This window comes from Emydura macquarii, unplaced genomic scaffold, assembly GCF_026122565.2.
Source record: "Emydura macquarii macquarii isolate MOO-44397 ecotype Brisbane River unplaced genomic scaffold, CSIRO-AGI_Emac_v2 contig_2897, whole genome shotgun sequence".
Lineage (NCBI taxonomy): Eukaryota > Metazoa > Chordata > Testudines > Chelidae > Emydura > Emydura macquarii.
In genome coordinates this window covers 29,310,952-29,337,196 of record NW_027133034.1, presented here as the reverse complement: position 1 = coordinate 29,337,196, position 26,245 = coordinate 29,310,952, and the positions used below count along the sequence as shown (strand labels likewise).

The 26,245-nt window shown below is 39.3% G+C and overlaps 1 protein-coding gene across 1 annotated transcript in view; it reads left to right on the top strand.

Annotated features, from left to right (window-relative positions):
- Window positions 1-26,245, top strand: part of MAN2A1 (mannosidase alpha class 2A member 1) — a 216,892-nt gene that overhangs the window by 51,231 nt on the left and 139,416 nt on the right. The window contains exons 5-9 of the mRNA XM_067568482.1: window positions 6,290-6,417; window positions 7,519-7,692; window positions 11,575-11,761; window positions 14,943-15,120; window positions 21,503-21,705. Coding sequence (XP_067424583.1) covers window positions 6,290-6,417; window positions 7,519-7,692; window positions 11,575-11,761; window positions 14,943-15,120; window positions 21,503-21,705 — 870 coding nt within the window. The remainder of the gene's footprint in view (window positions 1-6,289; window positions 6,418-7,518; window positions 7,693-11,574; window positions 11,762-14,942; window positions 15,121-21,502; window positions 21,706-26,245) is intronic.

Below are 26,245 nucleotides of genomic sequence, written 5' to 3'. Positions count from 1 at the left end.
AAAAAACTCTCTTTTGTAAAGCCTCTAGAAGGTTAAGTGTTAGGCCACTTGTGTGAGGAGACGATTGCCAATCATCCTGGCGAATATTGTTTCTTTTTCAAGTAGATGCAGCCATGTATTCCACACAGGAGCTGGAGAATTTTGCCTAGCAGTAGCTGTAGAGGCAGTGTTCATGACTTGTGGGTGTAGCCTGCCCCTTGGCTATATGAGGTTGTGCCAACCCCGCCTATGTCCCACCTCAGTTCCTTCTCACCACCCATGACTGCGGTTATCATTTCACGTTCTCTATCTGTTTTCTGAGAGTTACCCTTCCATGTATACCATTTTTATGTAGTTAGCACTATCCTAGATAGTGTTAGTGTTAGGATACTTCTTGTCCTACATGATGCCCTCATTAGCCTTTTTTAGTACTAAGGCCCATGTCTGATTGGTGGTTGCCTTCAGACTTGGTGAATGAGGCCACTCTACGTTCTGGTGTTGCTCTCTCCCCCAAGAGATGGAGGAGTCTTTCATCCTTCATGGGGTGCCAAGAAAGTAGTTCCATAAAACTGATTGGGTCCATCCCAGGGCTTGTGGGAACTCTCCTTTCCCCTCTAAAAAGAGTACAGACCAGCAACATACCACTTCCAGCATGTGGGAGGGAGCAGGTCCATCAAACCACTTCATGGTACCACACCAAGACTTCCGGACTCAGTACTATTCAGAATGGTCTCTGAAGCCCAGTGTCCTGTAGCCCTTCTTTGCAGCTTGGAGCATCCTGATTATCGACCTGTTTGCCCTGAGAGACAACAAGAAATGTTGTCTGTTTTGCTCTTGGGGGGGGTCTCAGCCCAAGCTCCCTGTCTGCACCTTTCGTGACTGTTGGGGATCAGAACTCTTCTATAGTTTCCCTTAATGATTCTTATGGGATTGCCATTCAAGTTTGTGGCATCTTCTTATTTTTCTCTTCTGTCAAAAACTGTGTTTCTGGTGGCAATAATGTCTGCAAGCAGTGTGTTTGAGTTTTAGGCTTTGATGGCAGAGCAGCTGTCCCAAGACACAGTGACCTTGTGGCTGCACCCTAACTTTTTATCTAAAATGGTTTCTCAGCATCATTTGAACCAGGTGGCGTATTTATCTGTGTTCTTCTCTAAGCTGCGTTCAACTCTGGAGGAGCAGAGCATTCACAAATTAGATGTCAGGTAATGTCTTTTAGCTGGACAGAACTAAATCTATTCATGCTTCACCTCATCATATGCAGATCAAATCAAGGGACAAGCAGTCTCTTTGCAGACTATTTCTAGGTGGATAACTTCCTGTATCAAGACAGCGTACAAAGTAGCTCTGACTATATCCCCTCAAAGGATGCGAGCTCATTCCATGAATGCACAGGCTACATTGATAGCATTTTAAGAGACATTTTAATATTGGACATGTGGAGGGCTGCCACTTGGTCATGTGTACATACATTTATGACTCATGTTGCCATTCCTTTGGCATCCAGAGCAGATTCAAACTTCAGGAACACTGTCCTGCAATCCTTGTTTAAATAGACTGAGTCCCAGTTCCTGTGAGTATTGCTTGTGAGTCAGCTATATGGAATACATGGATGTATCTACTCAAAGAAGAAAAAAAGATTGCTTACCTATGTTGTAAACTGTTCTTTGAGATGTGTGATGTATTCCACAAACTACCCTTCATCTCTGCATTGGAGTCTACACTCCTGACTGTTGGTGTGAAGGAAGAGAAGAGAGGTTGGGGCGGCACTGTCTCATATAACCAGGAGAGGGACTACGGCCACGAGGCATGAATGCTGCCCCTATAGATACTGTTAGGCAAAATTCTCCAACTCTGGTGTGCTGAGCACCCACACACCTATATAGAATACAGGTCTGCATCACATCTTGAAGAATAGTTACAATACACGTAAGTAACCATTTTTTACTTCTGCTCCCTGCTTGTCTGTGTATCCATTTATTGTCTCTTTTCTTATACTTAGATTGGGGTAGGGGTTGTCTTTTTGTTCTGTTGGTATGGCATCTAGCACGATCGCATTCTAGGCCATGACTTAGAACTCCTAGGCGTTACTGTAATACAAATAATATTTGGAGGAGTGTCATTTTCAGTGAATTGGATATGTAGTAACTTGGCATGGAAAAATTAGGTGTTTATCAGTAAAAGTTGGCAAACATACCATATACAAGCAAACTGATGAAAAAATATTTCCATTGATAACTGAAATTTACAGATAAACAAGTAAAATAAAATGCTGTTTGAGGACTTATTAGAGTTTGATTTTTAGACTATTTACTTCATATATTTTGATATGTCATGTTGACAGTTTTGTGTTTTTAATGGTTCTAAACCTTTAACTTTTTGCATCTTGATTTCTACTATCATTAAATAATTAGTTTGATATCCCCCCCCCCCAATATTTCCCCACGACTGTGAAAATTCAAATAGATAAAAATGTAAAAAAGCTTAAAAATAAACATTGATATTTTCTGTTAAACTATAAAAAAGAATTAAAAAAAAAATTGAATTCTGTCAAGCCTACTAGTAACCAATTAAGGTTAAATGGTTGAGAAGTCCCAGTGAGAAGCCTAGCAACCTCCATATGTCAAGCACCCAAGAAGCTGGATTGTGTTAACTTTCAAATGATTCCAGGACTTGCAGTACAGGGTACATGACTGCTATAGAGACAATTTCATGAAGAATTTGAATTCAGTAACTTTACCAAAAATATAAAGATACTCAATATACAGAAGCTCAGAAAGTACCCAGTTCCGTCACCGCTATTCCTGGTGAGCTGGAGCCAGATTTTTTAAATGTATTTAGGTATATAAAGATGTAGATAGGTGCCTAGTGGGGTTTTCAAAATAACCTCAATTAAATCATTGAAATCAACCTATCTACATTTTTAGGTTCTTAAATACCTTTTAAAATCTGGCCCTAGTACCTTATTATGCAAGTGGCTTCTGAAATCAATGGGACTTTTTTACATAGTACAATACAGCTCCATGTAAGTAAGGGTGGCATAATTTGGACCTACAATTTAAAGTCCATACACTGAGTAATCTAATATCCCCTCTGATAAAGACATTTGGATAGCATACTAAAAAATCCAACACTGTTTTCAAAGAGAGAGAAAAACATGTGTTCAAGACTCCATGGTCTCCTTACAGATTTTTCATCTACAAAAGTCTGAAGGTAGGGGTTAGTCCTAGAAATATGCATAATTACATATCTTTCCCTTAATTTCACATTGTAAAACAAGTTAATGGGAAATTTTAAAGTACTGCTGAACTTGCTGATTTATTAGAGTAGACCTCCTGGTAACCATCTTCTTGTGTGATTAATATCTGTTCGGCAGATATTCGATTAGATAGACCAGTATCTGTTCAGCAGGGTTGTAGAGAGATAATCCTTTGAATCAAGCTTTTTTCTTTCTAACAGTGTTTAGAAAGCTCCCTGTGATTTATATTTAATACATACAGAGATCAGATTTTTCTAGGACTTCTTATTTTGTCTTCTCTCTTAATCTGTCTTTTAAATAATTATTACAATAGTTGTCACTGAGGTAATTTTGGAGGCAGAATAGCTGTACCAGTTTTATAAACCAGTCACATAGGCTAGTTTCATTTGTTTTTGCAGTGTTATAGCCGTGTTGGTCTCAGGGTATTAGAGAGACAAGGTGGGTGAGATAATATCTTTTATTGGACCAACTTCCTTAGATGAAACAAACAAGATTTCAAGGTTATGCAGAGCTTTGTTATATTGGCAACCTCTCTAAATCATGACCATGTACGATTTATATAAAAAAGCCAGGATGGTAAGTGAAAACAAAACTACTGTGTGAAATCTATTATTGTATCTCCACACAGAGGAACAAATTAACCTTGTGTTGTTCTGATCACAAAACATAATCTGATGTACAATTAATTCTTTACCCTTTGAAAGGAATTATTCTATATTACTAATGGAACTCAGTACTGATGTTATTTATAAATTATTCAGCACTGATCTTCATGGCTTAAAAGTAGTGTGAGTAATAGCTATGAAAGTTAAAAATGGTGCCATTTTTTTTTTCAGGTCCTGTTGTTGAAATATATGTGTATATATTTAAAAACTATTTTTCTAGTGCTTGTAAAGTGCAGAGTCATGTTTATTGTACTTGATCTATAGTAAAATCAGTTTATACTTAAGATTCTTTTTTAGATTGCTAACTACTATGTATGGTTTCTATGTTGGCCTTTTTAATTTTGAGTTTAAAACAGTTAATTATAAAGACAGCCTTTTCTGTTAGCTATGACATTTTGGGGTGCAGTTCAGACCAGTGAGGGGCTGTCACCCCTACCCTGAATCTTTTGGTGCTTCTCAATACTTGCTGCTTTAACGCCCATTTGGGCCTCTCACAAAACAGCCGAGCAGCATGCCTGTTACACCCTGAGTATCTGAGAATGGCCACATTTCTTGTTCAGCAACTCTGATCCCAGCAGCCTCTCAGGAAACACCAGCCCCACTCAGGTTCCCACCAGCCTGGGTTATTACTTGCTTGCAAGGTGAGCCCCAAGCATATTCCCAGTCCTGAATTTTCCCCTAAAAATATATTCTGTACTTTTCAGCCCTCTCTTGGACAGTTCAGATATTTTATATCTATTGTCCTTTTAAAGGAACAGTATACAACAAGTTGCTACCTTAAATGGGGCTACTCACACAGTTCACAAAACTGGATTAATTTTGATTTAAAGAACATAAAAGGTTTATTTAACTACAAAAAGTGAGATTTTGAATTGAGTACAAGTATTAAAGCATTAAAATAAAAAATTGTTACAAGAAAAATAAAAATGAAATGCTTCTTAGTACTAAACTTAACAAACTAGACTTGGTTTAAACTGAAGTTCTTACTACAGGTTTTCAATGCACTGCTGACCAAATGCTTAGGCCAGGATCTGCTCCTAAGGTCCTTCGGCTGTTTCTTTTGTCATCTTAGGTGAAAGGAGAGATGGACAGTGACAGAGAAACTGGGGTGGTTTTGCCGCCTCACTGTTATAGTTGTCACCCTTTCAAATATATTTTCTTTAGGGTGACCCTTAGATAAAGTTCTTTCCAGCTCAAAGCAAGGAGACATGGAGTCTGGTTAGGAAAGTGGTGTTATGCTGTTTTTTTTTTTTTTCCACCTGTGTATGCTGAAATGCAGATTTTCTTTGTCTTCTTTCTTTGCTCTCTAGCTGTCTGAGGACTCTCTTTACAGCTTGTATACAAATTGAGGTAAACACACATCCCTTAGTTAAGACAGGCTTACTTGACCAGTTCTACCTAATTGGGGCTACGTGAGTTTGAACGTGTCTCTTTAACCTCATATGGGGGGATTTCATGACTTTAGAGGTTATGTTGGTACACACATTTCACCATGATAATATTGACCAGTGAGTTACTAGTTTTCAAATACCTCACAAGGCATATTTTGTGAAAAAATTATTATAGTAGTGCATAAGGTGTGAATACAGGAATGCGTTCAGTCACAATAGCATCAAAATGTGGGGTTTTTTCCCTTGGTGTTTAGAGTTGACTCTAGTGTCCATTTTTGATAGTGCTGCAGGCCTTGTAGCCGTGGCTCTTTTTATCATAGGAGTGGCAATGACAAGTCCCTGGGTACCCTGCATTAAACTGGATCTAAATTCTGTGGCAAAATGCCTGGTTTGTGTGGCAGACTGGTAATCCTACAAGTTGAATTAATTTTCTAAAATGGAGACTTTTGTTGAATTATACTTGAAATTAGAGAATATAATTAATACAGCATCCCCTGGTGTTTATTTCTGTTGTTAAATACAGCTTAATTTACAGTAACCTACACTTTTAATTTTTGAATGAGATTTTTGCATTGACCGTGCATAACTCTATAATGGAAGTTAAGAGAAGGGAAGCTGAAGATTCGACAGTAAGGAGGGCATTTTGTGGCTTTTGGCCCTTAGGTATATTGGGTATGGGAAAGAGTTTAAGATTGTGGGATAAGTGCATTAAATGAATATTCCTGCTAAAGTGATCTCCAGTGAAAAGATAAATTTTGATTTTTTTTTTTGAGGGGGGGGCCACTATTCCCATGTGTACAACTTTTGCAATAAATTAATGGATTCTATAAGAGCTACAATGTATTCCTTTTTAAGGTATAGTAGTTTAAGTTTTACATTCTCAGTGCTATTTCTGTGAACACTAAATTTTGTGGCGTTTTATTTTATAGATGATAGATTATTTTGCTAAACCAGATTTGCACTTCTGAACACAAGTTTACTAAATATTTTTCTCCCAGATTAATAGAAGATGGCCAGTTTGAAATAGTAACAGGAGGATGGGTCATGCCTGATGAAGCTTCTCCTCATTACTTTGCTTTAATTGACCAGCTAATAGAAGGACATCAGTGGCTAGAGAAGACTCTAGGTATATATGTATAATTTTTGTCCCCCAACTTGATGTTTTAAACTTAAAAACTGGCAATAAATTGAGTCATCAAGTGTTGTATAATGTTTTGATGACTATAAGTAGGCATCATTGTGAGCTAAACTATTTTCTGAGAAACAAATCTGCAAATATAGCTACATTTTTGCTCAATGTGTTTATTCTGAAAGCCTAGATGTGAGGAATATTATTCCATGTCTACTCTGCTAATTCTGAAAAGTGACTTTGAACCTGATTCTACATTTCTGAAGTATGGCTGTCAGTGATGCTCTGCGTGGATGCAGCAGTCTGACTATGCATTGTAAATTACAGGATTGGTGCAAATTTGTGATGCTCATTTTCAAATATAGGTTCCCAGTGTAAGAGCAGTTAAACTATTTTCCATCCTATTTTTTTCTGTCTTGATCTATGGAGGATACATATAGTGCTTAAGCATAATAAATAAGGAATAAAATTTGCTTTAAAATAGCACCTGTGAACCCATGGTTTCATGAAGGAATTGGGCAGCACCAGTATTGTCCCTACCATCTTTTCAAAATTCATGAATCATGCCCAAAATATCATGAGATTTTTAAAATAATAAGTGTGGGGTCTTTTTGTTTGGCATCTGTTTTTTTGAGTCTACAGCATTCACATTTCCCACATTTTCTCTATGGAAGTAGGGGCCAGACTTTTACTACTTCTTTTTAAATGAAAGCTGAGATTTTTGTGTAATTGACTTGTAGAGCTGGAGTTTTAAGTAAAATATGAAATATTGTGACACAACATAAATGCAAGACAGAGCAATAGTGGAATACTGTAGATTCTACTGTATAGGTTTTTATGCAATGCAAGATATTGGCCTATTTATAATTTTATGTATATACTTCATTTATACTTTTTTAAATTTGGACTTTGTAATTGATTGTCTTCTTAAGCAGACTTGCTTTCTTTATCTTTCATTTATCTACTTAAACAAAGGGTTTTTTTTTTTTTGGAACACTTGACTTTTCTGAACACTGGGCTTAATAATATGGGTGTAGCTTTCTTTGAAATGAGAAATAAGTAAGAAAGCAATCTTTTACATTTTCTGCTATTCAACAGGAGTAAAACCGAAGTCTGGTTGGGCCGTTGATCCTTTTGGGCATTCACCAACAATGACCTACCTTTTGAAACGCACAGGATTTTCAAACATGCTTATACAGAGAGTTCATTACTCGGTTAAAAAATACTTTGCAACCCAGAAGACACTAGAATTTTTTTGGAGACAGAACTGGGGTATGTATTGTTTTCTTCATATCACAGTCATTTGTTGCTTTGTACCTGTTGAGGATTGTAAATAAGAAAGGAATCAACAGTAGTGAAAACCTCTACAGCAAACAAGTTATCCAATGCAGAACATATTAAAAGTAATTAAAAGTAGGGCTAGTCAAGCTTTTACTGGTACAAAACATTTTTAAAGAAAACAACACATTTCATTGTGTTTAAAAATTTGAATTCTGACAAAAAATGAGAAAAAGAAAGATGTCATTTAATTTTGAATTAAAAAAATCTTTTTTTTTTTAATTTTTGTACTTCCTTTTATCCACTGGAAAAGTGTGTGTTGGGGGGAAGTGTTTTTTTTAAATTAATTTCTCTCATTTTTAAAACAAAACAATGTTTTTCCCAACATTTCCAGTGGGCTGGAGGAAGTAAAAAGTGGGAATTTTTTTCCCCACTTACTTTAATTATTTTGCTTCTCTTTTTTCCCCACCCCATCTGAAAAAAGGAGGAAAAATAAAAATAAGGATGCAGAAGAAAAGATTTTTTTCTTACAAGAAAAATTTCAAGAAGCAAAAATTTTCAGATATTTTGCTGTGATTTGAAAGTACTGAATGTGATATGATTCTTCCATTTGTTTTTAATTTTACCAAGCAAAAGACTTCAGAATAATTAATCTTCTCAAACACAATTTTATGAAGCAGAAGTCTTCAGAGTAATTAGTCTTCTCAACCAGTTGGGGTGGGAGAATTAGAATGGAAAGGATAATCTAGTACATAAGAATTGTTAAATAAATCTCCACGACTGCTCTAATCAGAAATAACAATACAAAACTTGTCTCATTTACATTAACAGCTCTAGCCAAACAAACCCTTTTAAAAAATACACGTAGTGTACAAATCAGGTTTAAAGGTTAAGTATCCAGTATAGGAAATAAATGTCAGCAGGTGGATATTGTCCAGAAATTTATATTCTGTGTTGTATGTTTTTACAGTATGTTCATCACCATAGCGTCTGAGTGCTTTCTAATAGTGCATTAAGCAGTGTGACTAATATCTGTCCTGTTAATTCACTCATTCTTTCCCTGGGGGAGAAGTGTGTGCAGTGGAATGTTTTTGTTTATCAATTTTTAACAATAAATAACGTTCCTATTTTTCTGTGTTAGAGAAGACATTGTCAAAGAAATGTGCCTTTCACTTAGAGTTGAGGCTGGTCAGGTTTGTATTCCTGTGGGAGTTGATTTCACATTCTTGGTTTGGCTCCTGAGATAGTTCTATTTCCTGCATGAGTTAGCTTTACCCTTATTGTAGACAGTTCAATGGTGCCAGAGGAGCAAAGCTGTTGACCACAGTCTTCATCCAGGAGTAATTTTTGTTAATTACCTTATTTTTTTGTATATGCTCGATTTCTAACTTTTCTAAATGATAGTCAAAAGAAACACCAATAATATGGTTAGTGTGCTGGGCTTTGGATTCACATAAGAGTATTCTAGCCTTTCAGAACTGAAGTCACCTTTAACCCTTCCTATAAGTGATTTTTAAAAAATACTTTGTCCTTTTTTATGATAGAAAAAGAAAGCCAAAAAGTTTTTTGTTTTGTTTTTGTCTTTTTTTGCTACTTTATCTTAAAAACATCAGGAATGTTACATATGTTCTTTAGAATTGCTGAGGATTTCCTGGGGATACCTGAGTGTGTGTATTTTGAATACCAGGACCTCAATTGACAGAATGGTGTCACATCTTTTTGTCAGGCATCAAAGTTAAATAGGTATTAAGAAGCTTCTTGCTGCAAAAATCAAAATCTCTTCTCTCATTTGCTCAGTTTTCAGTCTCTTGTGATGTCATAACTTCACTAACTCTCGAGTAGTTTTCAAGTGTAGCCAAGACCTGAATTTCTAAGGTAAAAATCAAACAACATTTTTGACAAAACTTTCAGGTCTTTAAATCCATAAAGAAGTAAAATGCCAATTCCCAAGTCACCTAAAAAGCTGATCACCTGCAGACTTAAAGATATTAGTAGATCACCCATTGCCTAATATTAGATGTCCTGAAGCAACATGAATCACATGGAGAATGTGAAAATAGATTTGAGTGGCTATGAAGTCTTAAGGTCTTAACAAATCTAAAATTAAGACTGAACAAATTCACCATGAAAAAGTAACTAACTGACTAGACTAGTAGGGAATTGATAATCTATGAAGTGCATTTCCTGGTAAAAGCCTTTGAAATATGAAGTTTTATTATAAACAAATTATTTACATGCTAACTGCAGAGCTTGTATTAATTTTACATAAATAGACTACCGGAAATTGGTAGATGATCTAGTTGTATTAGTGTTTGTTTATTGATCAAGATTGGGGCCCCATAATCCCCATTGTAATAGTATGCTGATAGACATGGCTCCATCCCCAATGAGTTTACAGTCTAATGTAGAAGTAGTAAAAGTATAGCAATAACATGGAATATAATTATAGCATCTTCCACCTGATGAGTAAAAACCTAAATTTGTAATGTGTCCCCCGACTGTAGATGACTGTCAGCAGCATTGATTTTTATACCATTATTGTAATCCCAGTAAATTGATTCTCAGCTGAACTGGTATTATTTGTAGAGCCCTGTGCGGATACAAAATTTGTATCTGCATCTGATCCATGACCTGCAACTATGGTCTATAGATATAATGCGAATATCTGTGGATTTGCAGGGCTCTACTTACTTGATAGATGGATAAGGTGTCATGGGAGAGTCAACGGTGTTGTGGTTTGCTTTTTCAATTATTATTTTTGAATGACTTAAAAAAAAAAAAAAGTCTCTCAAATAGGAAGAGAGATGGTTCCTGTCTCAAAAACTTGACAAATTAAATTTGGCATGACTGACAAGTGTAAAGTGTAATAAAGGGGAGAGTTGAAAGAAGGGTGACAATAATTTTGTGTGATTTTCCTTTTTCCAAATTTTGGATTTTTTTGATAGATTTATATTTTATTTCTTCTGTTACAAAGAGAACACATTTTTGTTAAAAATTGCATCCAGATCCTAGATTCTGCCAAAATTTCCAGTTGACTTCCATTATACCCAACTACCAAACACAATCCTACTATATAATATCTAATCAAAGGGTTGTAAATGTCGACAGTTTAAGAAAATTATGATAGTAATTGTTGTTTAATGTACTTTTTATCAGTATGTCCTATAGTAATTTCCTGATGCTGTTTTACTTAGAACCTCTTTAACCCTGACTTACTCACTATAAATATCTCAATTCTTCTTTTAAAAGAGAATCTGACCTGTTGAAAAATGCAACTCTGTCCTATTTTAGTTGAGATGATTGTTTAGTTCAGTATAGAGCTGTTGTTGTTGAGCTAAATAAATAATTTCCATTGAGGAATCAAACAGTGGAATTCTTTGGGTAAGCAAAATTGAAAAATTGAATTATAAAAACATAGAAAAATGGATTCTGTCTGCTATGGAAGTTAGCAAAATTCAATTATGATTCATTATTCATTGAGATATTGTCTTTAAGATAACTTAATTATTAGAAGTTTAATCCTACATTCATCAGCATTCACATCGCACTCTCCTTCAGTACCTGGCCTGGCTGGGGAAGCTAATGATCCAACCAGTGGACCAAATTCAGTGATGAATCCTAGTCATGTGGCACCTGAGGCACATTGCGTGTATGCTAACAAGATTGAAGTCAATGGCAAAACTCCCATTGACTTAAATGATGCAGGATCATGGCTCAGATTTCCAAAAAAAGGCACTTTTCCCCCCCAAAAAAAAAAAAAAAAAGGGGGGGGGGGGGGAATTAGGCCCAAACTTGGATTAGGCCCAAACAGTTAACTTAATTTAGACAAAGAAATATGGCTTTATTTATAGATATGTTCTGTTCATGTAATTTTAGATTTGGGATCCAGTACAGATATCCTTTGCCACATGATGCCATTCTATAGCTATGATGTTCCTCATACTTGTGGTCCTGATCCTAAAATCTGTTGCCAGTTTGATTTTAAGCGTCTTCCTGGAGGAAGAGTAAGTTGTCCCTGGAGAATTCCTCCTGAGGCCATTCATGCTGGGAATGTTCAGCACAGGTACAGTACTGAAAGTATTGTGGAATTCAGAGATTTGAAAGTGTTTTTGTACTTATGAAGAGGATGCTTATTAACATTGGAACTTGCTTGGTTTATTGTTTAAAAAGTACATTTGTCATAGGAGAAATAATTTCTATTCCATATGCATTACATGTATATCAATTCCCGAAATAGTTTCTAGTACAATTTATGAAAGTGATATCTGTAAAAGAAACTAAAATTTAATACACTGAACTAGTGTGCTAATTCTGCTGTTCCTGATAAACAAGTCTACAACTCTTGGGTCAGTTACATTCTGTGAGTACCAGGAAGAGGTACAGTCAATTTGGTTGTCAGACTGTTTGGTCATATCTAATTTTCCAAATTCTGTACTTTCAGGCAAAGGGATGACATCAGGGTCACTCTGGGTATGGCTACACTCCAACAAAAGATGTGTGACATTGAGTCTCAGAGCCCATGTCAATTGACTTAGGCTTGTGGAGCTGAAAATAGTAGGGTAGCTGTTTGGGCTCAGGCTGAAGCCCGAGCTCTGAAACTTGGTGATGGAGGAGGGTTTTGGAGCTCAGGCTCAAGCTGAAGCCCAAGCCCGTATATCTGCCCTGCTATTTTTAGCCCCATGAGCCTGAATCAGTTGACCTGGGCTCAAAGACTCAGTGCTGTAGGTTTTTCTTTGCAGTGTAGACATACTGTTCTCCCTCAGAGGGTATCGTCACATTGAACTCTCACATCTAATTACATTAATTTAAAACAAAACTAAATATTCCCATAAGAGAAAAAAGCTTTTAAAATAATTACGATGATAGTGCATATCAGTAACGAAAGCTGAAAAAAATTGTGTTTATAAAACAAAAGATTAGAAAAAACAGAGAAGTTAAGCGTTTAGACAAATATAACAGAAATCAAAACATTCAAATGTATAGAAGTGTGCATTTGGTACTATGCTGCCAGGGAGCCAGAAGGGAAGGAGACAAGGTGCCTCAGAGCTGGAGTGGAGGTGTGGTTCCATTATATGGATATTTCTAGTGTCCAGTAGACCTGAGATTTGGTGGGTTTTGCCCTGATTATTCTGCAGTGTGTGGATATTCCATCCTCCCTACGCTATACAGAGGCGCACTGACAAACTGCAACTGATTGAGAAAGAAATTGGAGGGGTCAGGGAGCAACAAGAAAAAAGAGGTGCCAAGGGAAAATACCTAGCTTATTAACCTATTTTTTTTCATATCTCACAAGTAGCTTTGGGCAAATAATCACAAATATGGACAAACTGGTATCTGGCCTCAGACTGCACATGTAAAATCTGAACCAAAAATGAGCTGCTTTGGGAATCATTCTTCTATACTGAGTTGCTCTAGTATGTAAGTGATAGGATACCATTTCTCTGAGAGGAGGACCTTGCGCACCCTAGATTCAGAATACTCTGATCTCACAAGAGGACAAGAAGTATTGGTTCAGGCAAAATATTCAGGCACTTTATCAGGCTGGCTAATGACAAATGGGGAGAAATATAAAAAGGACTGCAGGCAAGCAAATGTTGATGATAATAGGTGGGTTATGTTAGTCTTAGCAGACCACATAACTCAGTGACTGCAGTTTATATTCCCGTGATTTAAAACTACCTGTTAATGAGAACACTAACAGAAAATTTATTCTAAGTAAGTGCAGTTTATATAGCTAAAAAGAAGAAACAATTTAATAAAGCGCTTTCAGATTTCAGATGTTTTGGAAAAATATATTGAAATCTGCCTAGACACTTTCATATACAGTAGAATCTCAAAGATACAAACACCAGAGTTGTGAACTGATGTCAGCTGAACCCCATCTGGAACCGGAAATAAGCAGTCAGGCAGCAGCAGGGGTTGGGGTGGGGGAAGAAAGCAAATACTATACTGTACCTGTATTGCATCTTAAAGGTCAGCACATCTGGGTTTCCTGTCCTCAACTCCACTTGCCATGTGAGGGGCAGCCACTTACAAGAAGGAGGAGAAGATGCTGAGATTCACCCTCCTGCCAGCCCAAGCATGCAGTAGCATGGGGTCTGCACTGCTTCCTGTAAGCTGTGGGTGGTGTTTCACACACACCCCGTACCCCTCCAGCAGCGGGACACTGTTTATACTGTTTTCAACATCTTCCTTCCCCGGCATACAGAGAGGGGCAAGTTTGCAAGCTCAGTCTGAGCCTGAAAAAGAAGTTGCTGAGGGGGAAGCTGGGCTGCCGGCACTAGGGTGTGAGCTGCTGCTGTTGCAGCCAAAGCAAAGCCTGGCTTGGAGCTGGAGTGCTGCGCTCTGGAATTTTAAAGGGCCACAGCCTGCGCACAAATGCGGTCCAAGTTTTGGCCGCTTCGGTCCTGGGTCCAGCCAGCACCTCTGGGAGTGCAAGGGGCAGGGGATGGACGGGTGCTGGCAGCAGGCTGGTTCCAACCCCCTGCCATGTGCTGCCTTTGGAGCACAGCAGCAGTGCACAGAGCAGGGCGAGCCATGGGGAGAGGCGGCTAAGGGCTTGGGCTTGTAGCGCCAAGGGTGCGGAACAGGCCTCCCCAATTCAGCCCAAAGGCAAGAAACAGGAATAGGGCAGGGAGCTGTTTGAAAACCAGGCAGGGCTGACAGATGCCAGCTTTGTGGAGATCTCTCCTAGCCTCAGCTGGAAGACCCTGGCTGCAGGGTACTGTACCATGATGTTTTGTTCAGAGTTACGAACAACCTCCTTTCCTGAGATATTTGTATCTTTGAGGCTCTACTGTACAACATTAACACCCACCCCAACTTTTAAGCATTAATGGTTTCAAAACAGTTCTGAATTTGTACAAAGCTCTTTTAGGTTTACACTCTCTCTAAAATCTTTGGCTACCATTGGCATGTAACTAATGTTACTGCGTATTGACAGTATTTCTTATATGTAAAGGTAACTATAATTAGGCAAAAAGCGGTACTGAAGAGATTTTAATAGCAACGATGGTTATTTAGAGAATCCTTGCTAAATTTTATAAACATTTTCACTAGCTCAGACACTAAACTTACTATCCACTATTTAATGTGTTGTTAGGGAGAAAACAACCTGGCTTTTTATTCATCTCAAGAATGCAAAGCTAGGTTAGGATGTTGTATAGGACATATTTTAGACATTTGTTGTCTTGTCAAGTGATTACTAGTGTATATTCTTAACTGTATAATTGTTTTCTTCTAAGGGCTTGGATGATTTTAGATCAGTACAGAAAGAAGTCAAAGCTTTTCCGTACTAAAGTTCTATTGGCTCCACTTGGGGATGATTTCCGCTACAGTGAGAGTTCAGAATGGGATCAGCAGTACCAGAATTATCAAAAACTTTTTGATTATATGAACTCTCATCCTGAGTTACATGTTAAGGTAAACTGCATCATTATTTTTTCAAATCGTTGTATTCCCACACTAACACCAGTAAGCCCTAACTTACTGAATAAAACTTTTTGTGTACTCATGTTTCTGATATACTGAGATTTTGTATGAATTTGTTGTCCGTCATGGAGAAAGCTTGCTAAATACTGCTGTACCTCAACTAGGGTTGTAAAAATTCCTTTAACAATCCATTTAAACCTTCAAAAAATAGAACAGAGCTGCAGCTCTGCCCCCAGACCCACGCGTGCAGAGCCACAGCTGAGCAGCTCTTGCTCGTGGGGAGCTGAGCCCAGCTGTGGCTCCCGTCCCCTTCCCCCCGTTTAAACGTTTAGCCTTTATATTCCTAACCTCAACTGTAATTCTAGGTGAATAAGGAAGGTAGTACTGATCAGGTTTTATAGTTAAGCTTGGCATGATTTGATTTTAATCTATAACTGTCAGGAAATGGAAAAAAAATAATCGGTAACAGTTGGCATGCCTTCATGGATTGGTTATCACTGACCTTTGCAGCTGTGTAGATAGCCCTCTGCAATTCTGCTGTCATGGCAGTGTGTGTGTGTGGCTTCATGACAGCAGTTCTGCAGTGGGCTAATTGCACTGTCTCAGAGTTGGTTACACTGATCCCTGCAGGCACAAGGTTTGGAGGAAGGCTGTGGTCCTGGTGAGATAGTGCAGAGACCCCCGGACCATGACTTGCAGGAGGAGGAGGGTGAGCCCCCTGCCACAGGGGAGGCCACCCCACTGCTGAATAGCTCCTCCGGCAGTGCAGGGAGACTTCCACAGCTCTGCTGTCAAAGCTCTGCTGAATCACGCTCCAGTGCAGAAACTGTTCAGCATGGATTGATCTGCCATACAGCTCATCCTTTTCTTTACAGTCCTGGATAGCAGCTTCTGCTTCGCCAGGCCAGGATGATCACAGCCTACCCTGCACCTTGTGCCCCGATGTCTTGGGCCTTCGTAACCCTGCTGTCAGCACTACCCCAATCCCATCCATCCCACACTTTAAAAATAGAAAGAAAAATAAATAGTTAAATAGTTAAAAATAGAAGAAAACCCCTTAAAAATATCAAAATTAGAAACAAAAATCAAATTCTGTCAAGCCTATTTATAGTTCATTTTATAGATGATTTTTAATGTACAGAAGGTTAACGACAGGCCAGACTAATTTGATCATTTCTTTCCCTCCAAGGCTTGAAATTGTTCTATATATCTCACCTGGTAGGAAATATAAACAATGGCCAGAGTGGTTTACTTTAAACAATAGTCATTACGTTTAAGGGAATTTCTTACTTCTGTTGCTGCTTTGAGTAGCTTCCAGTTTTTGCTTTCTGACTTCTTGGAATGCATGCTTTTTGTGTCTCACTCACATGCTGTTCAGCAACAATTTCCTTGTTCAGCATCTCTCAAGCTACCTTCTATAATCTATATGAAGGACTTTGCTAAATAGTAGTTTTCTGCTATATTTTGTCAGTTAGTGTAAGTTCTTTGTAGTTTCTCAAATAAAAGGTGTGTATGGCACTTGGAAAGTGTTTATAAGTGTTTAATGTTTTGAAAGTTATTTGGTCTTCTTGCTGTCCTTTTAAGCATAGTAGGTGATCAGGCTAAAACTTAAATATATAATAAATTTGTGAATAAGTGACATGCTTATAGAAAGATTAATTATACTAGCATAATTCTCAAACAAGAACACATACTAAAATAAACATTAATTAGTAATTCTTACCATTTCTTTCTTAGTGGGGAACATAACAAAATCGCACTAAGCTATGTGATATCTCTAAATCCTGTGGTGTGCTAGAAGCACTATCAATCACATGAAAGTGTCCGAGGTGGCTGATCTTCCATATGGTTGGATTGTTTGTTCACTTACATGCAATGGGCTTGATCTTGTGTCCAATGATGTCAATAGTAGTAAAATTCCTGTTGCTTTTAGTGGCGCAGGATCAGGCCACTTAGCCTAATTTCATAACCTTTTTGTCATTCCCAGAACTTAAAAACAAAACAAAAAAACAAACATAAATGAAAGGAAGGATACTGGATGTGTAATTCACACAATGAAAAATTTTTAGGTATCTGTTAGTTGAACTGAATAACAAAGGAATTAGAAGCAAAAGGACTGAGTCACCAAGAATGGTCACATGGAAATACTGTACTTCTGAGAGATTTTTTTTTTTCCAAAGCTAATTTACCAAAGCACATATAATAAAACAGGCTAGTTTAGAACAGAAAAGACCTTAGTGTAAGAAGACTGATTCAAAATCCCTCATTATTTGCAAATACCTTTTTCAAAACTCTGACAGGACATACTTATTTTTAGAATACTGCACCTTAATTGCCAATTAACTTAAGGTTATGAAAAAGTCTTTTGTTCCCATACATTTAACATATGCAATGATAAAACACATGGAGTAGTCTGTGCTAAAGACTGGGGCTATGTCTACACTTACCGCAGCGATTCGGCGGCTGTCCCGGAGTTACGCAAAGTACGCAAAAATCTTTCGTAAGTTCCGTTGACTTCTATGTTTCTCTTCTGCATGCCGTCTTCACTGCACTGCGCTGACGGGAACTGCGATCCCGTCGACGCAGTAGTACACCACTTAGTACGTTGACTTCTGTATAGACTGAGAGGGTCTTCACTGACCGCTTAGTCAATCCAGATAAGTCGATATGACGGCGGTGACTTTGCCGCCGTCAGTGTAGACATAGCCTTACTTAATACAAACATTACGAAAGGATTTATAGAACTCCTTACTTGTGTAGTGTTACTATAATATTTTAATCATATTATTTCAAGTGCATAAATTCTCAGTGGATTGTAGGGAGGTCGCATGTCTTATGTATTCATGCTGTTCCCACTCCATTTATTATCATAACTTTTTTTTGTCTGATTCAAACTCCAGTTTGTTCAAATATCTCTTTAAAACAACTACTCTTAAAACTAAACATAAGGACTTGACACTCAGTTTGTTTCCTGTTTCCAACAGCAAGTTTGAATAAAAATGTAAATCTTGTGTAAGCAGACTTCTGAAGAAAAATGCAGAAGACCTTTGAAGGCAGATGTTAGTTGGTTTTATTCAGTCTATAAATAGCTTTGAGAGCATAAGAAACTTTTGTGCTGTGACACAGTAGAGCTAATAAAACTGAAAGTAATGAAGCAAGGAAAAAATGGTGCTTTTGTTTCGTTATATGAGAGGAAATCTCTTCAATTCTTCTTCGAGGAGTGTCCCTATGGTTGATCGTGTACCCTTGCACTTGTAATTCAAGATTTGTAGTAGCACTGCCTGGTTGGATCACATATACTTCGTCCCTGTCTCATGCCGTTTCAGGCAGTTACACATCACAATGTGACTAACTGCTCCCCCAGTTCCTTCTCTACCACCTTTGACTTGAGTCAGACACTTAGCAGCTCCTCTGTACCTAACCTAAATAACATAGTTATTCAATTAAGAGTTAGTTGTTGATTATAGTTACCTTTCCTTCACTGTTTGTTTTACTCCCTTTTTTATTAACCAAAAACAAAATTCTCTCATATTAGGAAATTAAGTGTTAGTGATCCTTTAGAGTAGAGTATTTATGCTGCCTTATGGGAGAAAACCCTTCTCTGAGGGGCACGCCCAGCTCCCTTGGGTTTAAATGCTGCCTTATGTACAGACTCTCTGTCATGGTCGGATGGGTACTCACAATGTGTCCACTGCCTTGGTGAGACACGCATCCTGCAGAAGTGATCAGATTGCCATAACCTGAAAGCCCAAGCCAGGAAGGCAAGAGACTTGCAGTTGAAACTCCTTATGATGGAGAAGTTTCTATGCCCAGCGTTTGACCCCAAATTACGGACTCCTCCTGGACAACGGTCTCCTGCGGCAGCCTCTGACAGAGTCTCTCTTTTATTGGCTCAGGCAAAAGAACACTCTGCCAAGAAAATAACCAAAAAGTGGGCTCTGATTTCTCCTTCCTGGGAATCTGCCAAGAAACTGTGTTCCCCAAGTCAGCATACCCTGTCAGTACTGACCGCACCAGGACCTTTCAGTGCCCAGGTAGGAGAAACATCCGGTACCATGGGTACTACAAGAGCAGAAAACCTTATGTGAGTTAGCTCTGACAAGAGTAGCAAAGGGAAATCAAATGAGGCACTTGACACCAAGCAGCAGGTACCACTACAGACCATGGCGCCATCTTCTTTTGGCACAATCCACGCAGTGTGATCCTCTGCAATGAGAGCTGCACAGCTCCAGCAACATGTTCAGCGGCACCAATGCTCCCAGTACTGCAGCAATTCCTGTGCCATAAAGACCCGCTGGTCTCTTCACCACCAGAATCTCCTCGGTACTGACATAACTTCAGTATGATCAGTACTGAGCCACCTCACCACGCCAGGCAGAGCTGCTCCTCCCTTCTCGAGTGAGGAGGACAGTGAAGACTGAGAAATCTATTCCTCACACCATTCTTCTTCCTCCACATATCTACTGGATCAGGTCCATCACAGGGATATCACATGGTCTGAAACTGAGCTGGTATGAACACCCATGGATGCCACCAATGCCTTTCCCATCTCAGTGGCCTTACTGGAACCCATGGGCACCATACCCCCCACAACATCACAAGCCTCCCAGTCCACCCAGAGTGAGGCCACGACATTCCCCTTCACTTTTGGTACAAGGACCCTCTGAGCCCTCAGAAGAGGTGGTCAAGGAGTTGGGTGAGATTTCAGACCAGGTAGCTGTGCCAGCAGCCAATTTCTCATCCTCTTCCCTGGATGAAACCATCATACCGCCACCTCCCACCACGGGGGATGACTTTAAACAATACCAGGAGCTCTTTATGAGAACGACATACTTGTTGGACATTTCACTAGAGGAAGTGGCTGAATCACAACATAAGCTACTAGATATTTTACATACATCAATCTCTTGCAGAGTTGCTTTACCAATTAATGATGCACTCATGTGACAGGCAAAAACCATCTGGCACCCCTCAGCCACAATCTCACCCACCGCAAAAGGTCAGACAAAAAATATTATGTGCCCTTTAAGGGAATGGAATTCCTTTTCTCACACCTTGCACCAAACTCTCTGGTGGTGGAGGCAGTGAATGAATGGGGCAGACAATGGCACTCCAGAACTACCCCGTGCGATAAGGACTGGAAGAGACTAGACCTCTTTGGTCGTAAGGCCCACTCTTCGGCGACCTTACAATTCAAGATAGCTAATTATGAGGCATTAGTGGTGAAGTAAAACTACACAAATTACTTAACTGTCAGAATTTATTAAATTCCTGCCAGGAAAAAAACAAAACAATATAGGGCTGTCAACTCTGAGGGGCATCTTCTTGCTACAACAGCATTGCAAACTTCACTGATTCAGCAGACACCACAGCATGGTCTATAGCCATAGCCGTAGTCATGTGATGTGCATCCCGGCTACACTTCTCTGGTTTTCCCAGAGAAGTACTATTGATGGTTGAGGATCTTCCGTTTGAAGGCCCTAAATATTTTGCAGACAAAACTGATTAGTCCATTCACATGTTGAAGGACTCCAGAGTGACACTGAAATCCCCATGTATCTACATACCTATGAATAAGAAAAAACAAGGCAAGTCCTATGCATCACAGATATTTCACTTTGTGCCTTATACACAACCTCACAGGCAGTACAACCCACAAAAACAGAGATCTGCAAGATGACAGCCCCCTCCTTAGCCTTCGACATTCCAGCAACCACACAGGATATGTAACTGCCTGATGCAGCAAGAAATGGGGATGGTGCATGTGCTACCCAACAAGGTACTTCTACCACAAATCTCTGATTACAAGCACAGAGGTGCACAATCACCTAAAGTGGGGCATCCACAGGGACAACCATCTCAAAGAACCTCAGTTACTGCACAGGGTGAGTAAACTTCTTTTGTACAGACATCTACATAAATTGCGTTATTGGATGCTGCATTTTTGAACTTCAACAGACCACTATTAGGGAAAACAGAGAAATGTAGGATGTTTTTCTTACAATGGAAGCCTACATTTGCTCAAATCCTTGATGTGTGCTTGTAAGAGAGAAATTAAAATCTTATTTTGTTAATCTGACTCTTGAATAAACTTTACAGAGAACATTTTTATATTTGGAAACAAAAAAGGCAGTTTTCATCTTGGGTTGAAAATAGTTTCTGGTGGGATATATATGTAATCTCTGAATCAAAGGCGTTAAGCGAAGTTTTTAAGCTTCTTAATTTAAAACAATATTTATGTGATGACCTTACTTGCAGACAGCACATTGAATACCTATTAAAGTCACCATGTTCATGCACTTCAGCCCTAAATTTCTAAACTAAGAACATGGAAATCTGTTAGTTATAAACAGTTCTTACAATTTTGTTTCAGGCTCAGTTTGGAACTTTATCAGATTATTTTGAGGCTCTGCGCAAAGCGGGCAATTTGGAAGAAGACAACAGCAAATCAATTTTTCCTGTTCTGAGTGGAGATTTCTTCACATATGCAGACAGAGATTATCATTATTGGAGTGGATACTTTACATCGCGACCCTTCTACAAAAGATTGGATAGAGTTCTGGAATCCTATTTAAGGTAGGTATAGTCATCTGATTATATGTATACACACACACAGTCTTATGCAATACATGTAATACTGCACAGATATCAAATGTCATTTTTAAAAACTCAAGTTTATTTTCATTATACTATAGTTAAGGTTCACATTTCACTAGGAAAAACATAAGTGACATAAAAATTTATACTTTGTCATAATTATTTGTGTAGAAGAAATATGGCTGTGGCATTTCAGTGGAATCACAAAAATATGGGATAGTTGTCAATCTAAACAGTTTTTGTAAAAAGTTCCCTCTACATCTTAGTTGTTTTAAGGTACTATTGAAGTTACCGGTCACTTTGGATACCATGAAACTAGCAAATGTATTCTTGATCCTTGTCTCTGTAGATGGGACTTGAATAATTGTGTTGATTGCTGTTAGATGATCTATTATTTTCTTGAGTGGTTGGCCTTTTGGAGAGGAAGAATAGAGGAATGGATTTTGCCAAGACACTGAGGCAGCTCTGAAGTAGTCCAAGGGTGTCTGTGTCTCTACACATTTAGGGCTCTGTGATGGGGCATCTACCCTACACTTGCCATGAAAAGGTTAATGCAGGCTGAGAAGGGGACTAATGAACCTGACAGACCAGAGCTGAAGGGAATCAGGTGGCTAATTATTCCCCTGACTGAGTGAGGGAGCCCAGCTGAGAAGGAACAAGCTGGACTGGATTTATAAAACCAAGAAATTAGAAAGGGAAGGGGCTTTTGGAAAAGTCTGCAGTTGAGTGTTTGGAGGCTGCAGAGACAGGTAGCCTACAGTTACTCCCTGGTAGGAGGGAGTTGGGCGACTGGCAAACCCAGAGGTTGCGGGGGGATGGAGAAGAGTGCCAGATGGTAAGGAAAGGGCTCTGGGAAAGGCAGTAAGGTCTAGAAGGGAACAGATCTTGGTTGCTGACTAGAGAATCCCTGTACCAGAACCCAGAGTAGAGAGGAGTCCCAGGTTCCCCTCCCAGCCTCTGAGGGAATGGCACCATGGGGCAGTGAATGTGAATACTGTCTGAGACTGCTAGTGTGGTGTGAGATTTGGAAAGACTTTGGTACCTTGGAAGAGGAGGACATAGTGACCTGGCTGGACGTCTAAGTCACGAAGAGGAAGCTGCAGCTCCTGGAGTGAGAGGGGCTGCAGTGATGAGACTGGATGAGTTCAGGATCCCAACTATACCACTTCTGAATAGAGAAGAACTTGCATAATGGTGAGTAACCTTGGCCACCTAGAAGGAAGCATCTCACAGTTGCAGATTGCAATGTCTGCTGCCACATTCAGAAGGAACATCTTAATGACGTTATAAGTAATATTACAGAGGAAGGTGTGAGCCTCTTCCAGAAGAGGTGCCATTTGTTCAAAGGTAGATTTTTCTTCATTCTCAAGAACCAAGCCTTTACAGTCTTCTTAGACCATATCAACTCATATACAGTGAAGACGCTACCATGGCCATGGAGCCATTTATAAACTCTGAAGCAGCCTGTTCTTTCTGATCCATAGGATCCATTTGAATCATTGTATTGTCTGCCTTGAGAATGTCTTCTCTTCCTTATTGATCTTTGGGATTTTTTTCACTTTGCTCTCATTTCCCAAAGGGACAAGGAACAAGGAGAGAGGAAAACGGGTAGCAGAGAACTGGGAGAGCAAAAGGAGGCAAAGGAGAAGAAAAGTCTGGAAAAATAGGAAAGGAGAACTGGGATGGGGGTCAAGAACACTGGAGAAGTAGAGGGGAAAAGAAAAGAAAATTAGAAAAGTTTAAAAGCATTGGGTTGAGAGAAATGCGACATCAAGGGGATAATAAAGGGTGGGAAAATGTCCAAGAAAATAAACCTGAAAAATGTCCAAAGAAAATCAGAGTAGAGAAACAAATTGAGAAGGAATCTGGGAAGAGACATAAGTGAGAAGTTTAAACGAGTGATGGGGGAGTTAGATAAAATAAAACAGAGTCCGCTAGGCAAGAGAAAATAAAAGGTGGATTATGGAGAGGGCGGCATGAGAGAGAGTGATGAGAGAGTTATTTTGTTTTGACAAGTGGTTACCATATATACATAACATAGTTCTGAAACTGCTCCTCGCTCATTTCCTAAAATTGCTTCATATTGTTTTGGTTTTAAAACTTTTCCATAGTCTCGTTCTCGTATCCCCTTCTTACTTTTGCTCATTTAGCACTATCTGCCTCTGTCACCTTCATAACTTTGCCATTGGTGGCGTGTGAGTCTTCTCTCTATAGCTACTGCTTTCTGAAACAGCCTTCTTGTATCACTTCATTTTATTGACACTTTCCATTTTATTTTAAAATCTCAGCTGAAATCTTATATTCTTTCATGCCTCTGCTGGTGCTGGTCGTGATCCTCTCCCCTCCTCCCCAGGAGTTCATATACCCCTACGACCTGCTTATATCTGAGTCATCACTACTCAGACACGAACTCCCTCCACCAGAGTCATAGCACTAGTCCCTTCCCCAGTGAGGAAGATGAGGAGGAGGACTACTTTGTCACACCCTCCCCCGCCTTACATTCTGAACAGACACCCAGCACATCATCCACACATTCTTACTATCTGTGATTCCCCTCCCCCCCACACACACACATTTGAACCAGCACTCTGGTACAGACCACCATGGATGCAATCCCACGTCTCATTCCCCCTGTGTTGGCCGTACTGAGATCCATGGGCCATGTACAGATCATAGTTTGGGAAACCTCCCATGGAGCAAAGCCGAAGGATACACATTTACCATCTGCATCCACCTCTCGACCACCAGAGATTGAGCCATTTCTGATAGCAGATGAAGAAGAACTGGAGGAAGAGATTACGCCATCACTCCATTTCTTCTTTTCTTCCCCTGGTGAGGCTATCATACCTCCTCCCCCTACATCAGCAGATAGCTTTAAACACTTTCAGGAGCTGTTTTGCAGGATACCAGACTCCCTGCAGATTCCTTTGGAGGAAGTGAAAGAATAGTACAAACTGTTCAATATCCTGCATGCATTTTCATCGTCCAAAATAGCTCTTCCTGTCAATGGGGCCCTTCTTGACCTGGCCTTGGTGCTCTGGCAGACCCCAGCATCCATCCCACAGACCTGCAGGCGAGCAGACAAGAAATATTACGTCCCCCCTAAAGACGTGGAATTTCTTTTTTCTCACTCCATTCCAAATTCCTTAGTTGTCAATACCATGCATGAAAAGGGATGCTAAAACCAACTTAGATCCTTTGTGATGGAGAGCTTGTACAAGTCATCTGCTTCCATGGATCTCCTGGACATATCCCTGTGTTATGAGGGGGGCTAATTCCAAGTAGAAGAGGCATGTTTTTTGGCTTAGCCAGCTTTTGGGGAGAGGTACATATTCAGTCTCTCCTGGGCTCCATAGCTTGCTTAGGAGACATGAGATGGGCTCATAGGTGGAAAAAAGGAGACACCATAGATGGCATGTCCTCTGGCAGTCACAGATGTCTTTGGGAGTTGCATCACAAAGAGATTGCAAAGGGAAAGGTAAATCCTGGACATGGCTCTAGTGAGGGAAGTACAACAGAGGTTGGCAGTATTTGCCTGAAACATCCCAACCCTATTAGTAGATGTTGATCCTTGGGAAAAGTTAAGTGGGTTCTGTCACCTCACTGGGTATGTCTACATGGTACAGTTGACCCAGGCTCTTAGCTGTGTTTTAGTCTTTACCCCCTAACGTCCACACAGAAAAATTGCTAACCTGTGTTTAGTGGTGCTTTCTGCCTGGGTTAGCTTACATGGCTTGTGAGGAGTGGGTTAAAGCCTGGGTTCTCAACAGTCCTAATGGAGGAACCTTAGAAGCAGCCTGGCTTGATAAGAAGGTTTGAACTAATGTTTATCTTCTTGATGTTTTCATTAGAACAGGTTAGGAAAGGCTTCTTTCTAGCTCCTTAAAGTAATCCTATAAGTATAGGATATTCCAAGAATTTGGTAATTAAAATTATGTTGCTAAGAATTTAGTGTTGAGAGAAAAATGCCTTTCCAATTAAATACCCATTCAGTTGTCAAATTCTAGAAACAAATAGTTTCTAAATACATTTTGAATTATAGATACCTTATTTGGGTAAATGAGAACTAGGAATACTTTTAAATGACATATAGAGGGAGTGGTAGCAACTCCTATGCTAATAGTTAGAAACTTTTTCAACTGTTCCTTTAAGACACTTAATAAAACCTTCCCTCCCCCCCCAATGCCTCCCTTGTTTGTAGCAGGATCTGTAATTTGTTGTGGGGGGAGGGGGGAGAAGGAGAGGATAGATAGGTCTTTTGTAGTTCCCATGAAAATCTTTTCAGAATTGGTCAAGTTATAAGGAGTTATAAATACTGTTTGCAATCAGTGTTATGCTTAGCAGAGCTTGGTAGAGATTTGGTGCTAATATTGCTGAACGTTCCCCAGCCATCTTACTTCTGTATGCAACACAAAACAGACCTCTGGATGGGTCACAGATAGAATGGAGACCTGCTGCTGCTGCTATGGGCAGTGTTAATCATAATTTTAAGTACTTTTGTGAGCTTGACTTTGTAATG